The sequence below is a fragment of the Hevea brasiliensis genome, chromosome 9, assembly GCF_030052815.1.
Source record: "Hevea brasiliensis isolate MT/VB/25A 57/8 chromosome 9, ASM3005281v1, whole genome shotgun sequence".
Taxonomy (NCBI): domain Eukaryota; kingdom Viridiplantae; phylum Streptophyta; class Magnoliopsida; order Malpighiales; family Euphorbiaceae; genus Hevea; species Hevea brasiliensis.
The window spans coordinates 16,038,298-16,058,545 of record NC_079501.1 but is presented as its reverse complement, the minus strand read 5'-3'; the positions used below and the strand labels follow the sequence as shown (position 1 = coordinate 16,058,545).

Below are 20,248 nucleotides of genomic sequence, written 5' to 3'. Positions count from 1 at the left end.
GTCCTAGTGCCGGTCCGGCCCATAAGTTGGATCGTGATATAACTGCTAAATTAAAAATGTCGGTTAAATTAACTATTAAATGTAAAAATAGCGATAAAATCTTGTTGACATCCCTCAACCTGTATAAAGGTAGTTTTTCATAAATTACTCCATAACCCTTAAACACTAGTATAAATATTAAATCACTGAACAAAGAGAAATAATATTTTAATTATAGTTAAAATATTAAATGCTATCTTAAAAGTTATTGCCGAATAAAATATAATTAATAAAAAGTATGCTGCATTTGATGGTAATTTACTATTATTTTACTTCACTGTTTTTATAAGTTGAATATACATGATAATTATCAAATTTTAATCCTTTAACTAAAGAAAAGGTATGCATTTAACTCCTAAATTATTTTTATTTAAATAATAATGCATGATATCTAATAACTCCTCAAGTTGAAAACAAAACAAATCTTCTTACTATTAAATAGAACAAATCTAAGTATATATATTAAAAAAATATATAAATTATTAGAAAAACATAAAACAAAACACTAAAAGATATGAAAAAAAAAAAACATAAAAAGAAAAGAGAGGGAATAAATCAAAAGTAATCAACAAATAAAAAAAATAAAGAGAAGAGCCGTAGAATCATGGCTCTCTAAATTAAGGTAAAATCATTCAAGACATCCATACTAAAAATATAAGAAAAGAGTGCTTTCTCAGCTTATAAAAATACAACAATATCTGAGGAAATATATGGAAAAAAAAAAATCCAGGACGTTCATATTCGTTGTATCATTAGCTCTTTAACACTTGCTTGGAATGGGATAGCCAAAGCTCACAATGAATTCATTTAAGTACAACTGGTTAGGGTTGGAATCGTTTCTGGTCACAGTTTAAAGATTTAATTTGGGAGTTGGTTTCGATCTCTCTCCTCCTAATTCTGAATCAAAATTGATTCAATTCAGAATCGACAGTCTGATTTTGATTTAAATCATATATTTAAAAAAATGATGTGACAAATACAAATCAACCTGCTAAAAACCCATAATTGAAATCGCTATTGAACCAGATTAACATCACTTCTAAACTATCTTTAACTAAAATCGATTGGAACCAGCTAAAATCTATTCAATTTCAACTCATCCATTTCTCAACCTGGAATTAATTACCAGTTCCAACCCTAAACAAACTAGTCGAGACCGGACCAGGGCCAGTTCTACAACCAAGGCCTATGCGGTGTATGAACATAGGTTTAACCTGAAATTTTAAGGAAATTAATGAATTTCATGGGTCTGCAAATTTGTCTCACATGCCTTTATTTTTCTGATCTATGTGCGATGTTTATTTCTTTTATTTGGTTAATTAAGGGGACTTGAGCTTATATTTAATTTTAGGCATTCTTCTCTCACATAATTTTTTTAATTACAACTCTATGAGATGTGGGTCTTACTGATTATAATAAAATTGTTATATGCACATCAGTTTAATCAGATAAAAATTTAATACATGAAATAAATTCATTGTATTTTTTTTTACTAATATTGATAAATTGAACTTAATTAGAAGGTGCATGTATAAAATTTCATTTTATAAATTTTACTATGTAAAAAACAAATAAAGAATATATATAAATTTTAATTTTTTTTTCATTTGTTATGCCTTTCAAATCAATGAGGTTTAACTCAATGTTATTGGTATTATCTTTAGGTATGTAAAGTCTCGAGAGTTCAAATACCAATTAGAAAGAAAAAAAAAAATTCCATGCCTATTGTGCAATAAAAAAGAAAAGCTAAACCAGTGGATATATACTTTGGAAAGAGTTAGTAATATCATATCAGTTCATGGAGAAGTATACGTGTGACACTTATTGTGGTCAGAAAATTGATTTCAATGTTCCCATGTAAAGAAAGAGTGAGAAGGAACTTTCGGTAGTGAAAATGCGCCTCATTCTCTGAAAGAGTAATAGAGATGACATAGCCTAATGCAGTATATGGATAGTTTTGATGGATGCTCATGAATAATTCGGTTGTTTTGGGGAAAGAAAACGCAAGAAAGAATGATGGAGCTATACATGATGGTCTTCTTCTATGCAAGAGCTCCAGAAACCCTTACCTTGCTTTTTTAATGCTCTTTTGCATTTATTTCTGGGAGCGTGCTCCACGTATATATAAAGGACTGCAGACATATATGGTGTGATATTGAAATGAGTTTTCCTACACATGGTGATACATTCATTGACTCCAATTCCTCTCTGTGTTTCCTATTTTTCTCTATCTGTTTGTGCTACCTAGTGCATAACTCTTCCTGTTTTCAAATTAATTTCTAAATCACAAATGGGTTTATTAGTTTCAACTCAATAACATGATTTGATTAATTAAGTAAATCCATGGGTTCAGTATTAATGAGAGGAAAAAATAAGGTTTACTTTGCCAAGCCAAGCTGTTTCCTTTTATTGAATGTTTAAGCTCACTATGTAACTTCTTCTTCTTTTACAGTTTCCTCTTTCCCTTTTTTGCTAAGAAAAACAAAACGAAAGAAAAAAAAAATTATAAGATCTGTACTTGCCAAGGCAGAGTTTGCTTTTACACTGCGCATTATAGAATTCAGCGGTCCCCCTAGTCTCCAAGGCCATAGCATACCCAATGAGAAGCTTAAAAATCCCTGGAATTCTTGCAGAGGATATGAGCTTGAGATGTAGGGTAATGAAAGCACTAAAACACAGACTCTAATGGAAAAGATTGTGACATAAAGGTGGCTCCTAGTAACTATGATCAGAAGCACCATCTCTATCTACACATGAATAGCCCTATATATATTCACATATTTCATTTTGGTTGGGTCCCACTGAAGGGAAAAATGCCATTTTACAGTTTTGCCCCAGGAATCCCTCAAGTGAGTACAAAGAATATCTTCGGAGTCTGGTTTTTTGGCCTGATGAAAGACAGAACCATATCTCCATTAAAAGAATAGCCCTTCCCTCATGAGCTCTAAATCACACACAACATTATTTTATGACATTCATTCATTCATTCAGAAGCCTTTTCTTTCTTTCTTTCCAATCCAATATATCACTTCTATACATTTCACTTCTCTCCCTCTCCCTCTCTAGAAAGGCCGAAGACTGCTTAATCATACCTCGTCATGCCTTTTGATCCAAGTAATTCCACTGATACCCTTCCTTTCCAAGGCCTCTTTTGTCCCTTACCTTTTTATGAACCCTTCTCTGTCAACTTCAGTCCTTCTCTCCCAGATATTTCTCTGATATCCTCTTCATCTCCTCCATGTGCCTCTTTGTCCTCTGTCTCTTGCCCTTTTATAACCCATATCCCTCTCTCTTTCTTGCTCCATTTCATGCACTCTCTCTCTCTCAAAGTAATCTTTCTTTGCTTGTTGGCTTCCCTTTGTTTTCTTCTTCGTTTTCCAATCCATCATGGAGCCTCAACAACAACAGCAAAACCAACAACAACCAAACGAGGACAATAGCAGCGGTGCTAAAGGAAGCTTTCTTTGCAGGCAAAGCAGTACAAGGTGGACTCCCACAACTGACCAGATAAGAATATTGAAGGATCTTTACTACAACAGTGGAGTTAGGTCCCCAAGTGCAGAGCAGATTCAGAGGATATCTGCTAGGCTTAGACAGTACGGTAAGATTGAAGGCAAGAATGTCTTTTATTGGTTTCAGAACCATAAAGCTCGTGAGAGGCAGAAGAAAAGGTTCACCACTGATGTCCCCATGCAACAAAGAATTGTTTCAAATGCTTCTAACTGGAAACCTGAAGATTATTCCTTTCACAACAAGCACCCCAACGTTACTCCTGGTTGGTTTAATTCCTCTCTCTTCTCTTTTTCCTTTTATTTCTTGCCATTTTTTTCCTTCTTTTTTCATGTCGGTTTCTCTGATTTACAGGGTTTTCTTCTGCATCTCCATCCTCAGCTGGTGGGCTTACTGTTGGACAGATGGGAAACTATGGGTATGGATCTGTAAACATGGAGAAGAGTTTTAGGGTAAGTAATAATAATGACCAAGGAAAGGTTTGTTACTTTTGTGTCTTGATAGAGTTACTGATGAAGTCGGTGCACTTATGCTCTTGCCCTTTCTGCTGTCTTTGCTATTTTTTAAAATGGCAAGAAGACATCATAAAAGTTACCCCTATGTGCATACCTATCTAACTATCTGAATAGATTGTTTCTCAATATTGAAAAATAAGAAGTGAAATGTAACATTTTTCTTCTTCAAATATCCATAAAAGGGCTGAATCTTTTTGGTTTCTTTACCAAAAAATTTGATGTCAAAATGGAGTGTTCACAACACAAAAACCATATTTTGTATATTGAACCCAAACCACTCTCCATCTCTGAGCTATAAAAATGAACCCACTTCTAATCTTCTCTTGAACCAGGAGACCGCTCTTTCTCTCCCTAATGCTTGCATATTTTCTTGAACCAGGACTGCTCAATATCAGCTAGTGCCAACAGTGGTGTTGGTGGATCTATGAACCCCAACTATGGGTGGGTTGGGATTGATCCCTACTGTTCATCTTATTCTTTCTTTGGCAAGCAAAAATCAACTAATGAAACCCTAGACGATGAAGAACAAGATCTAGGACAAGAAGAGGAAGCAACTCCAGAGATTGAAACTCTCCCTCTTTTCCCTACCCAGAGAGAAGACATCAATGGCTTCTGCAACATGAAGCACAAAACCATCTGCTACTCCCAAAACTACTGGTGTGGCTCTGACGATGGAAACAACACTTCGCGTACTTCCCTCGAGCTTAGCCTCAACTCCTACAGCACTGGGCAGGCACCGGATTCCATCTAATCTAATTACTACTTAATATTAATCGATCTCATTGTAACTGTTCACTTAATTTAGGTATTAGTAGTTAATTATGGGTTTCTATGTGCTATTAACTATTAAGCCTGTGGTGTCTTCTTGCTTTGGCACTTGTTTAGAACTTCAAAGCTGTTGTGAGCTTGACATGTGTCAGGCAAAGAACTTAGTAGGTGATAATCTTACGTTAACCTTGTGTTTTTTGCAATAATATTTTATTTTATTATTATATATATCATTTCGTTCCACACTTCCACTCATTTATATATATATATATATATAAAATTAAAATCACGTAATAAAATTAAAGAGAAAGCTTCATTTTTATAGTTGGCTAACCGCTGCCATTTTGCCATTAGAAATCCTGTTCTTGGGAGCTTTCTAAGGGCATGTTGGACTTTTACATGATATTAGTGATATAGCTTTACATTTATAACTATATATTGGTGTATTAGGATTTTTCTTGCCTAGGATCCGAACTGAATACATATTAAATATAGTAAAATTTATCTATTAAATACATAAAAATTATTTATATTTTGAATTCATAATGAATTGAATTTAGATAAGAATTTTTTAGTGTATTGTTTATTTTAAACTTTTAACCTCAAGATATAAGAAAAGAACAGTTATTGAGTTAATAATTTAGTGGTGCAATGACTATACAACAATAATTTTAATATCCTCTATACAATGGGAATAGAGATAATATGTTCCTTATAAAATTTTGGTCACTTTTCTTTTTTGAGCTAACTTTTGGGATAAATTATTCTTAAAATAGTATCATAATCTCATAGATCAATGTTAGGTCTTTCTCTAGGTGTTTAGTCATGAGCATGAAAACATTAGGCATGAAAGCATTAGACACCCCTTTTTCTTTGAATTAGATTTTAAAGTGAGTGAGACCTAACTTATTTTCTTAACTAGATTAGTGACCACTCATAAAATTTAATCTATTCTCAAGAATTTTAATACTTTTAATAAAAAAAAAAAGTGGTACATTGACTATATTTATAAAATTATTAAATTTTAAAAATTTCTTGTTTTTTTTAAAAAAATATTATACTAACAAGAAAAGAAAAGAGGTTTCTAGGGAGATGGTACGAATATAAATGGAAAATTGTAAATATTTATGGTACAACACCCATTAATAATGGGTTAAAGGAGTCACTTTCTTCCGTTAAAAAATATCAACTTCACCAAAAAGAAGAAGATCATATGATCGAACGGTGCATGCAAATGCTTTGTGGGAAAAATAATATAAAGATGGTTTTCTGTCACCTTCACTAAATAAACGTAATTATAAATGAAAGATAGAGAGGAACTTTCAAAGGCAGCATTGAAGATGTTTGAAAAATCTCACAAAGCGTGAAATTGTGATTTGCAGACAGAGATTTCGAGTGGGTCCCTTAAAGATGAGTAATCAAATCAGTAATGGAGCTGTCCTACAATTTACAGAGCTTAAGCTAGTTAATAGGGCTTTCTTGATACATATCATATACTGTGATAATGAAAGTGTGGAAGATAGAAACGCGAAGCTCCTGTGAATTGATTTCTTTTTTCAGTGAATCAGGAAAGCTCCTGCTAATATTAATTTATACGTATAATTTAATTCGTGTTATTATTCCTTCATTTCAATGATTGAAATTTGACATTGAGCATCGTAAAGCACCTAAAATTCTTCTATCTTTACACTCTTCTTCTCCCTTATCTTTCCCATTTTTTTTTTTTTGTTGGCCGACGGTGATCTAATCCTCCCATAAGTTGACTAATGTCAAAGTATCCTCTATAAGTACAAATTAAATAGATAAATAATTATTACATACAATTTAATACTAGCCAGACTTTTCTTATGATTTTCACAAATTATCACATATTAATAAAAAAATAGATGAAAAATCATATATAAAATTAGAGGCAAATAAGTTCTCAGACTACTTTCAATATAGGGTATGTTGCATTCATTACATTCGCATATATTTAAAGAAATTATTTCCACCATGTTAGGGTTAACTTTAAATAAGGTTATAGAATAGAGATATGTAACTAATACCATGTACCCTATAGTGAATAAGACTTATATAAGTGTTTTTCATAGAATCTGCTTATCACTAAATCAAGTCTATTGTTCATGTAACATACTTTAGTTATTATTATAAAAAAATTATTATTTTATTAAATGAAGATTTATTTAACCTTAATTAAAAACTATAAAAGTTAATTTGGTCTAAAATTTAAGTTTGACTTTATTTAACCCTCAATTGAATGTACAGGGTTTATTTGATTTTTTTCCCCTTTCAAATTTGACTTTAGAGTTTATTTTTATTATTGTTAAGCCAATATTTCAAATTTTTAATTATATTATTTTTATTATACACTAGAAAGGAATATTAAATTAAATTTAATTAAATTTTAGGGTTTATTTATAAACTTTACTTACATTAAGTTACACGTAGCTATTGGCATTTGAAATAATAATTGCTCTAAAACAGTAAAATATCTAAAAATGTGATCAAATTGAGAAATTTTATTATTAAATTCCGTTCACTGTAATTCTTAAGGCCAGAATGCTTTTAATTAACTGATTAAAAATTAAAATGTTTAGTGAAAATACAAATTCAATAAAAATAATTGAATATCCGTTAAAAGCAGCTGTTAAGGAATGTGCTACGGCCTGTTTGAATTGTTATCGTAATTTCTGTCGAAAGAAATATTTTGTAAATATATTAGTTAAAAAATATTAAAAAATAATTTTAAAATTTAAATTTAATAAATTTTAATAATAAAAATATTAAAATAACAAAATAATTTTTTACAAATTATTTTTTTAATGGCATATAAAATTATGTTTTCTTCTAAAAAAAATAATTTTAAAAACTTTTTTTAAATTACTTTTTTAACAACATTTAAAATTATATTTAAAAAAATTAATTTTAACCTTCAAAATTCAATATTAAACAAGCATTTAATTGGCCAATATAATCACAGGTAATTCTCCTATCTCTGAACACTATACCATAACCGATGAAATATATTTTTTTAATAATCATAAAGATGAGATTATTAGGATTTTTCTTTTCTGCTCGGTGTTTAATAGGAATTTTTTTTAATTAATATATGTACATATATTTTGAAACATTAAAATTATTTTTAATAGAGCGTAATGCAGTACAATATTATATAATGTAATTAAAATTATAATGTAATTATCATTACATTACTCTATTTGATTGTAAAATAAAAAATATAAATGATATATTATAATGATAATTTTTATTATAATGTTTAATTTATTTATAATATTAATAATAAGCGGTAATTATTGTAGTGATTGGTAGTCGAGTAATAATATTAGTAATGATAGTGACTATAATGGTAGTTAAATGGTAGTGATGACGGCAAGGTGAAGTAGTGGTTAGCTAATGATAGAAATGATAATAACTAAGTGGTGATAAAGGTGGTCAAGTAACGATGATAGTGATAATGATAATACGATGATAGTAGTGGTAGCGGTGACATAATATAGGAGTGGTGATAATAAGAGTAGTAGTGGTGATAATGATAGTATTGATAATAAATAAAAAAATCAAAATAAATAATCATGATTATATTTGTTTGTATATGTAATGACTATTATATTATTGTAAATATAATTAATTAAGTTATGTAATTATTATTTTATTATATCAAACTGTTTTATGCTATCAAATAACATAATTAATTATACAACATAATCACAATTACATTATAATTTTAATTACGTCATATCAGATATGTCTTAAAATCAAAAAATATTTCGATACTATGAGTTAAGCAATGAAAAGCACAAGATAAATTTAAAAGCGTGTCATTCCACAACTAAGTTCTTTTTTAAAAAAAAAAATTAAGTAGATACTAACGAGTTCTTACCATTGAGTATCCCTCCCTCCTCTATCATTTTATTTTTTTATATTATTAATAATTTTTAAATTCATATACTTTCAAATTGGATCTGTTTATATATACTTGAATAGATCTTGGTTTTTTTTTTTTTAAAGGATTTGTTTTATCTTTATTTTATAGAATTGTTAGACGAGCTACTTTATATTTTAAAGAGCAGTAAGTATTATTAATCTTAATTTTTTTTATATATAATTTCATTAAATTGATGCAAAATTCCATATTACTATATTTTTATATAAATAAATTTAAAATACATTATTTATAAAAAAATTATTATTATTATCATAATTTAAAAAGTTCATTAACTAAATATTTGAACTAATCATTCGGCAAAAAGAATGTTCCATAGATATTTTTCATTATTCGATTATATGATCTTTATATGAATTTAATGTAATAAGATTTGAATTTTAGTCTTTTATTAGAGAAAAAATCCGTATCTCATACTTACTGCTCTTTAAAATATAAAGTAGCACGTCTAATAATTCTATAAAATAAAGATAAAACAAATCCTTTAAAAAAAAAAAAACCAAGATCTATTCAAGTGTATATAAACAGATCCAATTCGAAAGTATATGAATTTAAAAATTATTAATAATAAAAAAAAATAAAATGATAGAGGAGGGAGGGATACTCAACGGTAAGAACTCATTAGTGTCTACTTAATTTTTTTTTTAAAAAAAAAAAGCTGAGTTGTGGACTCACACGCTTCTAAATTTATCTTGTGCTTTTCATCGCTTAACTCATAGCATCATATAATCGAATAATGAAAAATGTCTATGGAACATGCTTTTTGCCAAATGATTAGTTCAAATATTTTGTTAATGAACTTTTTAAATTATGATAATAATAATAATAATTTTTTTATAAATAATGTATTTTAAATTTATTTATATAAAAATATAGTAATAAGGAATTTTGCATCAATTTAATGAAATTATATATAAAAAAAATTAAGATTAATAAGCTATGAATAATCGTCGGCAAAAATACGTTAAGATCAGCAAAGGGAGCAATCATAACATTTTTTTTTTCTTATGTAAAAAATTGATAATTGCATGGGCTTAGTAGATAGCTGTTATAAAATGAATTCACTTTACTACAAAATTAAGTACCAGTGAGCGCAATTCCAAATTGAAGAATCTTCATTCTGTAGAAGCTCTATCACATTCATTTTATATTGATATAGGAGTAAAGAGATTAGACTTGAAATCTAATGAGTTAATTAAATCTCTTAATAGAATTACAACTAAATAATATTTTCTATTCTTTCCAAATGCCATCCCGTTGCTGTTACCAATAAAGAGATTACATTTTACAGTGTTGAAAGTTTGAAATCATAAATGATAGTTGATTTCCAATGTTCGATCAGATCCCGGCCATGAATTAAAACCAATCTCAATTCTAAAAGAAAAGTGTAAATAATTGAGAAATAATTATTCAATTGAAAGCATATATATATATATATATATTTACAATATGGGACGAGAATAGAGGGAAAATGAAAAGAAAATTGAAGGCAAAAGCATATGCACAGTGAACATATCAATATCATGATCATGACTGAGAGACGGCTAGGCCATGCAGACTATTATTACTTTCACAGTTTTAAGGTATACTGTTTACCCTACTATAGTCTATACCATACCCAATCCAACTCTTTTCTACAAATTAACCCTAAAAATTCCACAAATCATTACCCTATCTATCATTTTCCACGTACCCAAATTTCTACGCTACAAAAGGACCTACTCCTTCCTTCCCGCGTATTTTGCGGGTTTCTCCATCACCAGTACCCTTGAGTTTTTCTACTTTTATCTTTTGGAGTTTGAGCCCTTCTTCAATTTAATGTAAAATAAAATAGTAAGAGGCTTTTATTTCTTTCTTTTTTTCTGAATTATTCAGATCGTTTAATTTTATGAAGAGGGTAGAGATCGTCCTCTGAAAACTTAATGGATAAGCAACTGGGAAAGTTGCCCCACAAAATCCTTTTTCTAGGGTTTCGTTTGGTTAAAATAAGTATACTCTCGGAAAGTTCACTCTTAAAGAACTTACTTTTCAAGAAATACAGTTTAAAAGTAGTGTATGATTTGTATGTTAAAATTTCAAAAGATAAAAGTGTAGTAATGAAAAGTAATAATGAAAATGATATAAATATTCTTACTTCAAATATAAATATAATATTTGAGGAAGAATAAAGTAGGAAGTGAGATAATTTATGTTCGGGAACTTTCAATTACTCGGATTAAGTTAAAACAAATAAAAACTTATTTTCTATATAATAAGGTGCATGTATATTGATCACAGGTAATAATCTTTTAAAAATGACATTAACTGAAAAATTAGAAATAATATGACAATTGAACAAATTTAATTTTTATACTTATTGAGAACCTCAACTTTCTTAGACAAATTACCCCAACCAAGTAAGGCATAAGTGGAAATGTTTCTAGCTAACCATTCTTTTGAACTCGAATTGTTTTGTTCATATATATGGTGAAAAATAGGGCATAACTATTCATGATGATAGAAAAGTTATTCTTTATTTTTATGTATCTTGAATTTTATATTGTATTAATTTTTTAAAAAATATTTATTCTACATGTATGATCATTTTGCATATTTGAAATTTGAACAAAAAAGTAAAATGGTATTAGATATTTAAGTTTAAATCAAATCTAGAAATAAATATTCAATATTTGTGCCTTATTTCATGCCATTCTGTAAATTAAACAAATTCACACACTGCAAAACTCCCTTCAGATTTAATATATATTTGCCTACATGGCTAAATTGGCTTCCAAGCAATAGTATATGTATTTCGTGTTAGCCAATTAAAAAAAAAAACCTGGAGTCTTCTTGATAAAATGGTGTGGCCTCCCTTTAATCACGTGCATGTAAATGTGGAAATTAGAAGTACCGTGCATATTCTTCGGATTCGGATCAAATTAAAAATTTATATTTAAATTGAAATTATATTAAATTATAATTATTATATTATATTAGATATAGACAATATTACAATATAATATTATTTTTATTTTTTTTAATAATTTTATTTATAAATATGTTAAACCACTTTTTATATATTATATAATATGTTTAATTATATATGTCCCTTATAATTAAAAACTATATAAGCAAGAATAAATTAAAAAGTATTCTGAAGATGATTAGTCATAGGGTGTTATGGGATGGTCTGTTCAACAACAAAATGATCTCTTAAAGAAATAATCAAAAAAAGCCATCAAATTTGGACGGCAAAGATGAGATAAGATGATGTAATCACAGAGATATTCAACAAGCAATACCTATTTCTATTTATTTGTGTCCTCAAATTTTCTGGAGCCTGTTAGGAGGGCCACATTAATGAATAGATTAATATAATGGGAAAAGTCTCCATCGACAAGATTTTTGGATAATGGTTGCATTCCTTTATTTGGTTTGACAAAGTTTTCACACTTTATGGCAATGGGGGTGACCCTAATGTCATTTAGGGCATTTAGCTTTTGAAAGACAAAGAAGAAAGAGGAAACTATAGACAATACTTGTGTTCATGGTTGATGGACTGTACAGAGATTTAGTTGTGGATCCAACAAGATCTTCAAAGCTTTTTGAGGCTTCAAGTACGTAATGTCCTATACCAGTAATGTGAGGCATGACATGGGATCATGATTTTCAGCCAATTTCATGAAAAGGGTTCTAAGGGCTCCATCTTAGTTTGTTTTCTTGCTATTTTCATCACTAACTGCTATTTTCAAACTTCTGCCATTGTAATACGCATGTTTGTTGTACATTAATTGCCTTATATATACTAGACAATGAGTGAATGCCCACTTTCATCTCCTTTCATTTTAACTCCAAATACTTTTCAAGATTTTAGCTTTTCAACTGCTGGTGAAAGCCTTTGGAGAAATGGGTGAAGAAATGACAAGCATGTTCAAATTTAACTGTAGTTTACAGAATATCAAGATAACAACACATTCCGCAAACAATAGCCATTATTAATTTTCGTTATATAATACTGTTTAATTATACTGTTTAATTATATCATCTAAATTTTTATATTTATTTAATGAAATAGCTATTCCTTATTTTTGTACATAACATTTTTTTTATGTAAGTGAGAAATAACCATTTCATAACCCTTTGAATAGGCAAAATAAGAACAAGACTGAACTTTTGTTTAACTATAAAGGTTGCATATATCCTAAATCAACTTTCACATCTCCTCTTCCTTGTATTTGGAAGCTCCTCATATCATCTGAGCTTTTGCATTTATTAGCTGCTTGTGTGGTTTAGAAACCTATTTCACCAATACTTGCTAGTTCTAATAAAGTATTCGCTCAAATGTTTCCCTACATTATTGCACGAAAGATAGGAACTTGCATTCAATTATATGCATATACTGTGCAAAAAATCCAGGAAATTATGAAGCCAACCAGAACAAAACATAATGACATTAGGTTATCAAGGTTTAAGGCAAACTTTTCTTGCTGTTTCCATGACCACAACTTCAAAGGCCAAGCAAAAAGCAGAAACTTCCAAGTTTTTGATTATCTAACAGCACAAAGGCCTCAACTCAACCACCAGGAAATTAAGCGAAATACATTATTCCCACATATTATTACATAAAACAATTTAATTTCATTGAGTCCCCATGTCGTGATTTGGCAGTCGAGTCCATGGCAGCTGTGACATAACCCCAAGGGGAGACTGGACATTTATAGATAAGAGTTAGAGCCAAGTTTCTGAAGCAACCTTGCATGGCTAAAATAGCCGACATACTCCATGCACTAAGCTCTATATTAATGTAAATAAAGAATGGCAACTCATATTGACAAATGCTGAGTTTGATAATGCTACAAATAACATGCAAGTGAGCTTCAGGGCAAAAAGAAACATTACTAAGAACTTTCATGAACAGAATGAATCCTTGACATTAGGGATCAGTATGCCTATAGACCAGAGCACCAGATGATAATCAAAAGTCGTAGAAGATGTAATATCATACACAGAAAAGACATTAAAATACTTTTGAATGGCCATCCTCAAAATATTGACAATCTTGTAAAACTATATGATCAAGAGATGGTCAAAAGTAACGTTCGAATACCTGAAATTTGACATAATTCCTCAGGACATAACTGGATCATCTACAATCTTAACCTACAAATCCTTAGGTTAATATGTAAATTCTACATAAAGCGTAGCTGCCTGTCAGTTGGGTGGATAATGACTCTACTTTAAAAGAGGCAAGAGAGAATATGAAGAATAGTTGGCAGTGACTCCAAAGTCCACCAACATGTTCATTGTTAAAATAGGAACCTCATGATCACTTGATGCTTGAAATTTATGCAGGGGTATTAAAGATGAAATTCTACTTCCTTCCAACATAAGCTGCCAATTTAGACAAGTCTGGAATCCAAAATGATAGTTCAGAAGACCCAGTTGCAAACATAAGACTCCCAGGGGCCCATTTTATCACATGAGGCTCAGTTTCATAAGTCATCCAACTTGCGACCTGTATAGTGTAGAAAACACGTTACCCCATATACTAACAAGCAAGGTACAAATAATAATAATAATAATAATAATAAAACAAGACTGATGAGAGTTATACACATTTATTATCTTCAGGTGCAAATCAAAGCTGCCCCATTCTCATATAGAATATCAATGGCACTGACCAGTTAGTTTGCCTAGAAGGCAAATGAAATTACATCTAACTTATATTGGTAGTACTAGAAGGGGTTGAGACACATCTGGTGTATAGGTTTTGACACAAAAACCAGAAATAAAACAATGGCAATCCTGTTCCACGCTTGTGCTCTTCCCCCTGAACCGTACACAGCCAAATGCCACCGGTGCTTGTTTCAAGATGACACAACTAAATTCATTTAGGTCAGCTTCTTTCAAAACAATTGCCTTACCCCACTGAGCTTCTTAAGAAATTTCAAGTTAAAATCCAAAATAAATCACATTAAACAAAAGCATCTGTAATCTATTTAATCCTTGATTGTAATCAACATTTCCAATATTTCCAATCATGCATTTTATGACCGTCTATTCTTTAAAATAAGATGTCAAAGGCGAAAAAGCCCCTAAACTTTTCAAGCATTTGCTATTATGTCGTCCAAATGAAAATGTTTTTTATTGAGCCCCTACAAAATTCAATTTGGTATTGTTGAATAATAACTTAACAGTGAGAAATAAATTATTGCCCAGATACATGCAAATTGAAAGGGCACAATAGCCAATCGTATCTTAAGAAGGACCAGGATCCAACCTAAGGTGATAAAGTCTCAGAACACTAGGTCATAGGAATAAAATATTTATAATCTAACAAAATTGTTTTTTATACACAGGCATCAGCAATTGGTATCGCAGAGTTCCAAAACTCAAAAAGTTTTGGTATTCAAGCAATAATATATTTCTAAAAGTTAAATTAATATCCAATAACAGCAGACTTAATTCCGAGGCTTAATAAAATAAATTCAGTTGAAGGACCCAATAGCAATAGCTTGAAAATTTCAGGGCCTTTTGAATGGGCTGGCGATGTCAAGAGCATATTCCCCCAAACAATATGTTACCTATATACTGTTAACAATTTAAGGGATGCTATGTATTAGTTAACTATGAAACAGGAATTATGATGGTGTAAAGAGAGATACAATTAAGATGCATGAGAAAGTGGTTTATCATACTTCTTTCCCACTCCTTACACTCCAAGCATGGACACGACCATCACCTGAACCTGTCAAGATATCAGAAACAATAAAGTTATTAGGAGTCACAACAGGTAAGATTCTGTAAAACCAAAATAAATTTGGGCTTCATAGTAAGTGAAATGCCAATTCATTTGTTGGAATTGTCCCATTGAACACTTATATTATGCCAGGGTTCACAACGAAACATAGTCTATATTCTCTAAGAGGTCCTCTTCATTCCAAGCCACAAATGATTAAGGAAACCCAAGAAACAGTGCAATTTAGGTCCAATTCCATGCATCATTATTTCAACAAGCATATTTAAAGGCACCAACCAAATTAAGGGGACAAAAATCAGCCAAAAAGATTCAAATTATTGTCCTCCAAAAGAACTGATGACAGGTGCAATACCTGATACTACAAACATTCCCTCAGGGCTAAAAGATGCCTCTAATGTAGAATTCATTGAAACTGGCTTCACATTATATGTGGATAACTAATACAAAAAAGAGAACATAGAAGCATGTCAAAGGAACTCCCTGGAGCATTCTCAAATAGCCAATCTAAAATCTTCAATGAATTAAAATTAGAAAAGGAAGATTTAGGTGAAAGTTTAAGTGCTGGACTCACAAGTGTTCCACGAAATGAATCAAGGACATGAATATGCCCATCCATAGTTGTCAAGAGCATTAGTCTCCCATCATTGCTAAACTTTACAGCATTTGCATTGGATAGATCTCCCCCAACAGAAAAGATGTCAAAAGGCCCCTAAATGGATTTGTTTTTCAACCACTTAAGTACATGCCAAATAGTTGAGAAGGGATGAAACAACTTCCGTAGTATTTAACCCTCCATACTTCCTTAGATCTAAATTCTTACCTTTTCATACTTGCGAGAGTCAAACATTCTTATGTATCCACCAAAGGCAATTGCAAAAACTAGCCCTTGATCATCATATGCTGTAGCAGGCCTTCCTTGCACACGTAGAAGACCCTAGAAGATAGATGATAGATTAAAATTGAGAAGATGATGAGGGAAAGCTAGTTTTCTGAGGTGTATGTCAAAATATCAACCTGACACTTTTCAGCCCGTTGATCCCAAAGCAGAACAGTTCGGTCTAGGGATCCAGAGATAAAGCATTCTTTACGAGAGCACAAGCTCAGTGAGACAACCCTTTAAATAAATTCATGAAATGTCACTTTAATGACATAAACAAGAACAATGAGAGCAATCACATCAAAGTGGAAATGAAGGTCAGGCTAGAAACAAAACCTGTCATGATGACCTTTAAAATACCGCAAGTACTTGTTATCATTCAAAGAGAGAAGTCGCAGGGATTCTGAAACAATGAACTATATAAATAAATTATCTAAATGCAGTATGATGATGCATGCACAATTGAATTATCTATTTTTAACAGATTAAAAAAATTATCTTAAGTCCTAACTATAATACTATAATGCAAAGATCATTCTGATAAAACATACCATCCCATCCATTTTTTGAGGAGTATATAACAGTTGTAGGGTGAGAAGTAAAGCAGACAAGATCAACCCCATACTTTTTGCTATTGATGGTCTTTAAACATCTGAGAATGGAAAAGATGTCTCAGCATGGCAACAAATTAGAACATAACTCAGCAATTGCAATAAAGTATAGAAGTCAAATAAGCCAGTTTATATGGATACGAGATATAACTTCTCTCAGGCAGCAACATCACTACTTCCCAGCTGATAGAAGGATTAAACAGCTCTGCGGCTGAACATCATCGCATATAAATGAAGCACAAAAATAATAAGGATATAATTATGCAAACACAGTGGTAAGCATAGGCAAAAATGTTGAACCTTGAACCTGAAAAAAGCCAAAGACAGGGAAGCAGAGCAAATACTTTTTCAGCCAGTATTAAGAGATTGCCTAATCATGTATAACACAAACATCATGCATCTCACTAAAGAAGCCTACTGCTTGAACATGGCCCCAGTTAAGCCCGTTCTGGAAGGAGTATTTAAGCTTACACTTGTATCTCACTAAAGTGGCTATTCCCAAACACAAACATCATGTATCTCACTGAAGTGGATGTTGTCAAACAAGAACCAGGGCTGTACATCTAAGACTTGTACCGTTGCACCAATAAGCAATCAACACAGAAGCCAGTAATCCAAACTATATACATGAAGCAAAGAAACATGACGCTTACGTTGCACTGGCAACATCATAAAGGCGGATTGATTCATCGTCACTGGCAGTCACTAGATAACTTGACGTCTTGTGAAAATCCATGGAACTGATTCTACCATTCTGGATACAGTAATCAAAAAAGAAAATTTTTAATTATATAAAAAATGAAATTAAGATTAAAAAAAAAAAGAATTCGAATTAGGGTTTTGAAATTTAGGAATGAATTGAAATGTAGAGTTTCGAAGGGAAAAAATTGGAAATTACATAATCCCTGAAAACCATGCCAATTTCCATGCTTTGGAGAATCTCTTCAGTGAGCTCCAACGATACTTTCTCTTCTCCTCTTTCTGGTTGCGTCCCTTTGTTGCAAATACAAAATTTAGTCAAGGGCTTAAGCGAAAAATGAAAGGTTTAGGACTAAATTCAGAGATGAAGAAGAAATTGCATACGTACCAACCATCTTTCAAAAGTTTCAACTGATGATATGATAGATGAAGGTGAAAATTTCACGCACAAAGGGAACTGTCGAGTGAATGATTTTGACAAGTGCTAGAGAATTCCGACGGCTTTTAATGTTTATAATCGCCGTGGGTGCTCGCCGGAGACGGACAGTGGAGCTAAGGAACGGGCCGAGGAGAGGGCTTGGTAGGCCGCTGTTTCTGGGTTCACAACGCTGGCCTGACCCAGGCGCCCAGCGTAATAACGGAGAAAAAAAAAATAAAAAACTAATGGTAAACTTTTTAGTAGAGTTTATTTTATAATTATATTAATTAATATAGAGTAATTAATAAAAATAAATATTAATTACCAATTAGTAGAGATTATAATTAATATTAAATAAGTTTTTATATTTTAAAATTTTATTAATTAATCTCTAAAAATTAATTTTATTAACTAAAAATATCCCTTTCTCTATGTGAAATATCAACCTGGTCAGAGTTTTCATGGATATTGAAAGTCCACGGAAAACTCCCTATTGTCTATATAAAATTCTAGGTAGAAACATCAAACATGAAACATTGAACTTGGATTCTTTTTGGACCCAATACAACAAGAGATTCCCATAATTTCAAAGAAGCCTGTTACAGGCCCAAGCTCATTTCACAACTTTGAGGTTTGAAAGCTTCTTATTTTTTCACCCAAACCATACGAAAGGGAAAGCGAAGGGCATCCAAAAGAATTTTCTTGTAGTGCTATCTATGCAAGGGAAAGGGACTTCTTTTTTTTTTTTTTTTAGTGTGCTCTTGATAATTCCCCTGTACGGTAATTTGCATTTTTTTAAGCTGGCCAGTGATAACCTCAACTTGTAGGAGATTCACCCTCTTGGTTTCCCTTGTTTCTTGAAAATAACCACCCTAAAATAGGGACTAGGGACCTTTTCTTCATGGTCTTTTTAGTTGAAGGAGGTCTCTTAAGCATTTCCTCTTTGGTAACAATGACCTTAGTCAATGAAGGAGGGCTAGCAAATTTCACATATCTCTTCTTTCCAAACTCAGCTTCATCATCAATTTGGTTCTTCATCTCCACTTTGGTTGCATTTTCAATGAACTTGAGGTCTTCAATCTCAGAATCATCAATAATAACAGGTTGCTTCTTAAGCATTTCCCTTGCCTTCAGCCATTGCAGCTCTCTCTTTGTTTGTTCTAGTTCTTCTCCAAGAGATCTTATGCAGTTGACCATTAATTCAGTCTCTTCTCTTGCTTTTTGGAGGCTTAGTTTCTTTTCCTCAAGCTCAGCTGCTAAAGCCCCCATTCTGGACTTGGAATGCCCACTTTCATTTGCTCGCATCTAACAAGAAAATATGCATTTATATATATAAAAATATCAGATAGAAGCTTTTAGTTAACCAGACACTTTCATCATCATAACATCACTATTAAACACTCATTCTCATTTATATGAAGCAGCTATAATTGTCAAGAAAACACTTGAATTAAAAGTTCAATATCAAGGCTCATTGATGATCTCAAAATCCTGGAAGACTCAAGACCGAACTGGACGCCATTGAACTCTGAAAATGATTGCAGCTAATACAAGTATGAATTATAGTAAAAGAAGCAAACCTCTTTGAGCTTGTTGGCATAAATCTCTCCAACTAAAACTTTTTCTCCGAACAACATGACTGCTTCTTTAACAGACTGGAAAGGAGGTCGTGTATCGATCTCTGCCCGTCCCATGACCACCAATTTGCCCTCTTCTCTGTCCATGCTTAGCAGCAGTAGTCGACCCAAGAACTAATGCGAGTGGTGGCACAGATCATATGGATTTCCTTTTAATACAAGCTGAAAAGAGAGAGAGAGAGAGAGAGAGAGAGAGAGAGGGAGTCGTTAGTTTAGTAATGTGTGGTGATTGGTGCTTACTTAAAGGAAGTTTAAGTAGATAAAATCATGGGGCTTTTTAATTTTATTTTGTTTCTTCGCGTCCACTTCACTGGAATGTCGTTATTTGAAGTTGACAAGGGATGGTGGTTGGTTGGACTATCCATCTTGAGTTCTTGATGTTGATGATATATATGTAAGCTTTAGTGCCAAACTCACCACTTCTTGATTTAGACGCACCTCCTTACCACTCACAAGTGGACTCACAGT

General features: G+C 31.4%; 3 protein-coding genes across 4 annotated transcripts; 1 reads left to right on the top strand and 2 right to left on the bottom strand.

The window, feature by feature from the left end:
- The first annotated feature begins 2,997 nt into the window (after nucleotides 1–2,997).
- On the top strand, nucleotides 2,998–5,060 carry LOC110658826 (protein WUSCHEL). The gene is made up of 3 exons (XM_021816580.2): nucleotides 2,998–3,814; nucleotides 3,904–4,001; nucleotides 4,444–5,060. Exons 1-3 carry the CDS (start codon nucleotides 3,427–3,429, stop codon nucleotides 4,813–4,815), a joined length of 858 nt encoding a protein of 285 aa, XP_021672272.2. The 5' UTR covers nucleotides 2,998–3,426; the 3' UTR covers nucleotides 4,816–5,060.
- Nucleotides 5,061–13,791: 8,731 nt separating this feature from the next.
- On the bottom strand, nucleotides 13,792–18,384 carry LOC110658841 (protein ANTHESIS POMOTING FACTOR 1). 2 transcript variants are annotated; one of them, XM_021816598.2, is made up of 11 exons: nucleotides 18,114–18,384; nucleotides 17,925–18,019; nucleotides 17,680–17,780; nucleotides 16,967–17,067; nucleotides 16,752–16,818; nucleotides 16,553–16,652; nucleotides 16,359–16,472; nucleotides 16,110–16,247; nucleotides 15,891–15,975; nucleotides 15,477–15,526; nucleotides 13,792–14,293 (listed from the first exon to the last, which is right to left on the bottom strand). In XM_021816598.2, exons 1-11 carry the CDS (start codon nucleotides 18,118–18,120, stop codon nucleotides 14,150–14,152), a joined length of 1,002 nt encoding a protein of 333 aa, XP_021672290.1. In that variant the 5' UTR covers nucleotides 18,121–18,384; the 3' UTR covers nucleotides 13,792–14,149. The 2 variants fall into 2 exon arrangements, with proteins under 2 accessions (XP_021672290.1, XP_021672291.1); XM_021816599.2 differs by having other exon boundaries at nucleotides 17,925–18,007.
- Nucleotides 18,385–18,890: 506 nt separating this feature from the next.
- LOC110658827 (WEB family protein At3g51220) lies at nucleotides 18,891–19,999 on the bottom strand. The gene is made up of 2 exons (XM_021816581.2): nucleotides 19,724–19,999; nucleotides 18,891–19,448 (listed from the first exon to the last, which is right to left on the bottom strand). The coding sequence occupies exons 1-2, from the start codon at nucleotides 19,865–19,867 to the stop codon at nucleotides 18,960–18,962; spliced, it is 633 nt and encodes a 210-aa protein (XP_021672273.2). The 5' UTR covers nucleotides 19,868–19,999; the 3' UTR covers nucleotides 18,891–18,959.
- Nucleotides 20,000–20,248: the final 249 nt, after the last annotated feature.

Bases quoted from the DNA above. Each gene is read 5' to 3' on its own strand.
- LOC110658826 (XM_021816580.2), top strand. From the start codon at position 3,427: ATGGAGCCTCAACAACAACAGCAAAACCAACAACAACCAAACGAGGAC. The intron at 3,815-3,903 runs GTTGGTTTAATT...TCTGATTTACAG, and splicing joins GCACCCCAACGTTACTCCTG to GGTTTTCTTCTGCATCTCCA. The intron at 4,002-4,443 runs GTAAGTAATAAT...TTCTTGAACCAG, and splicing joins ACATGGAGAAGAGTTTTAGG to GACTGCTCAATATCAGCTAG.
- LOC110658827 (XM_021816581.2), bottom strand. From the start codon at position 19,867: ATGGACAGAGAAGAGGGCAAATTGGTGGTCATGGGACGGGCAGAGATC. The intron at 19,449-19,723 runs GTTTGCTTCTTT...TTTTCTTGTTAG, and splicing joins ATGCCAACAAGCTCAAAGAG to ATGCGAGCAAATGAAAGTGG.
- LOC110658841 (XM_021816598.2), bottom strand. The intron at 16,653-16,751 runs GTTTTGTTTCTA...ATTTATTTAAAG, and splicing joins TTTAAAGGTCATCATGACAG to GGTTGTCTCACTGAGCTTGT. The intron at 15,527-15,890 runs GTATTGCACCTG...ATATCTTGACAG, and splicing joins GGGAATGTTTGTAGTATCAG to GTTCAGGTGATGGTCGTGTC.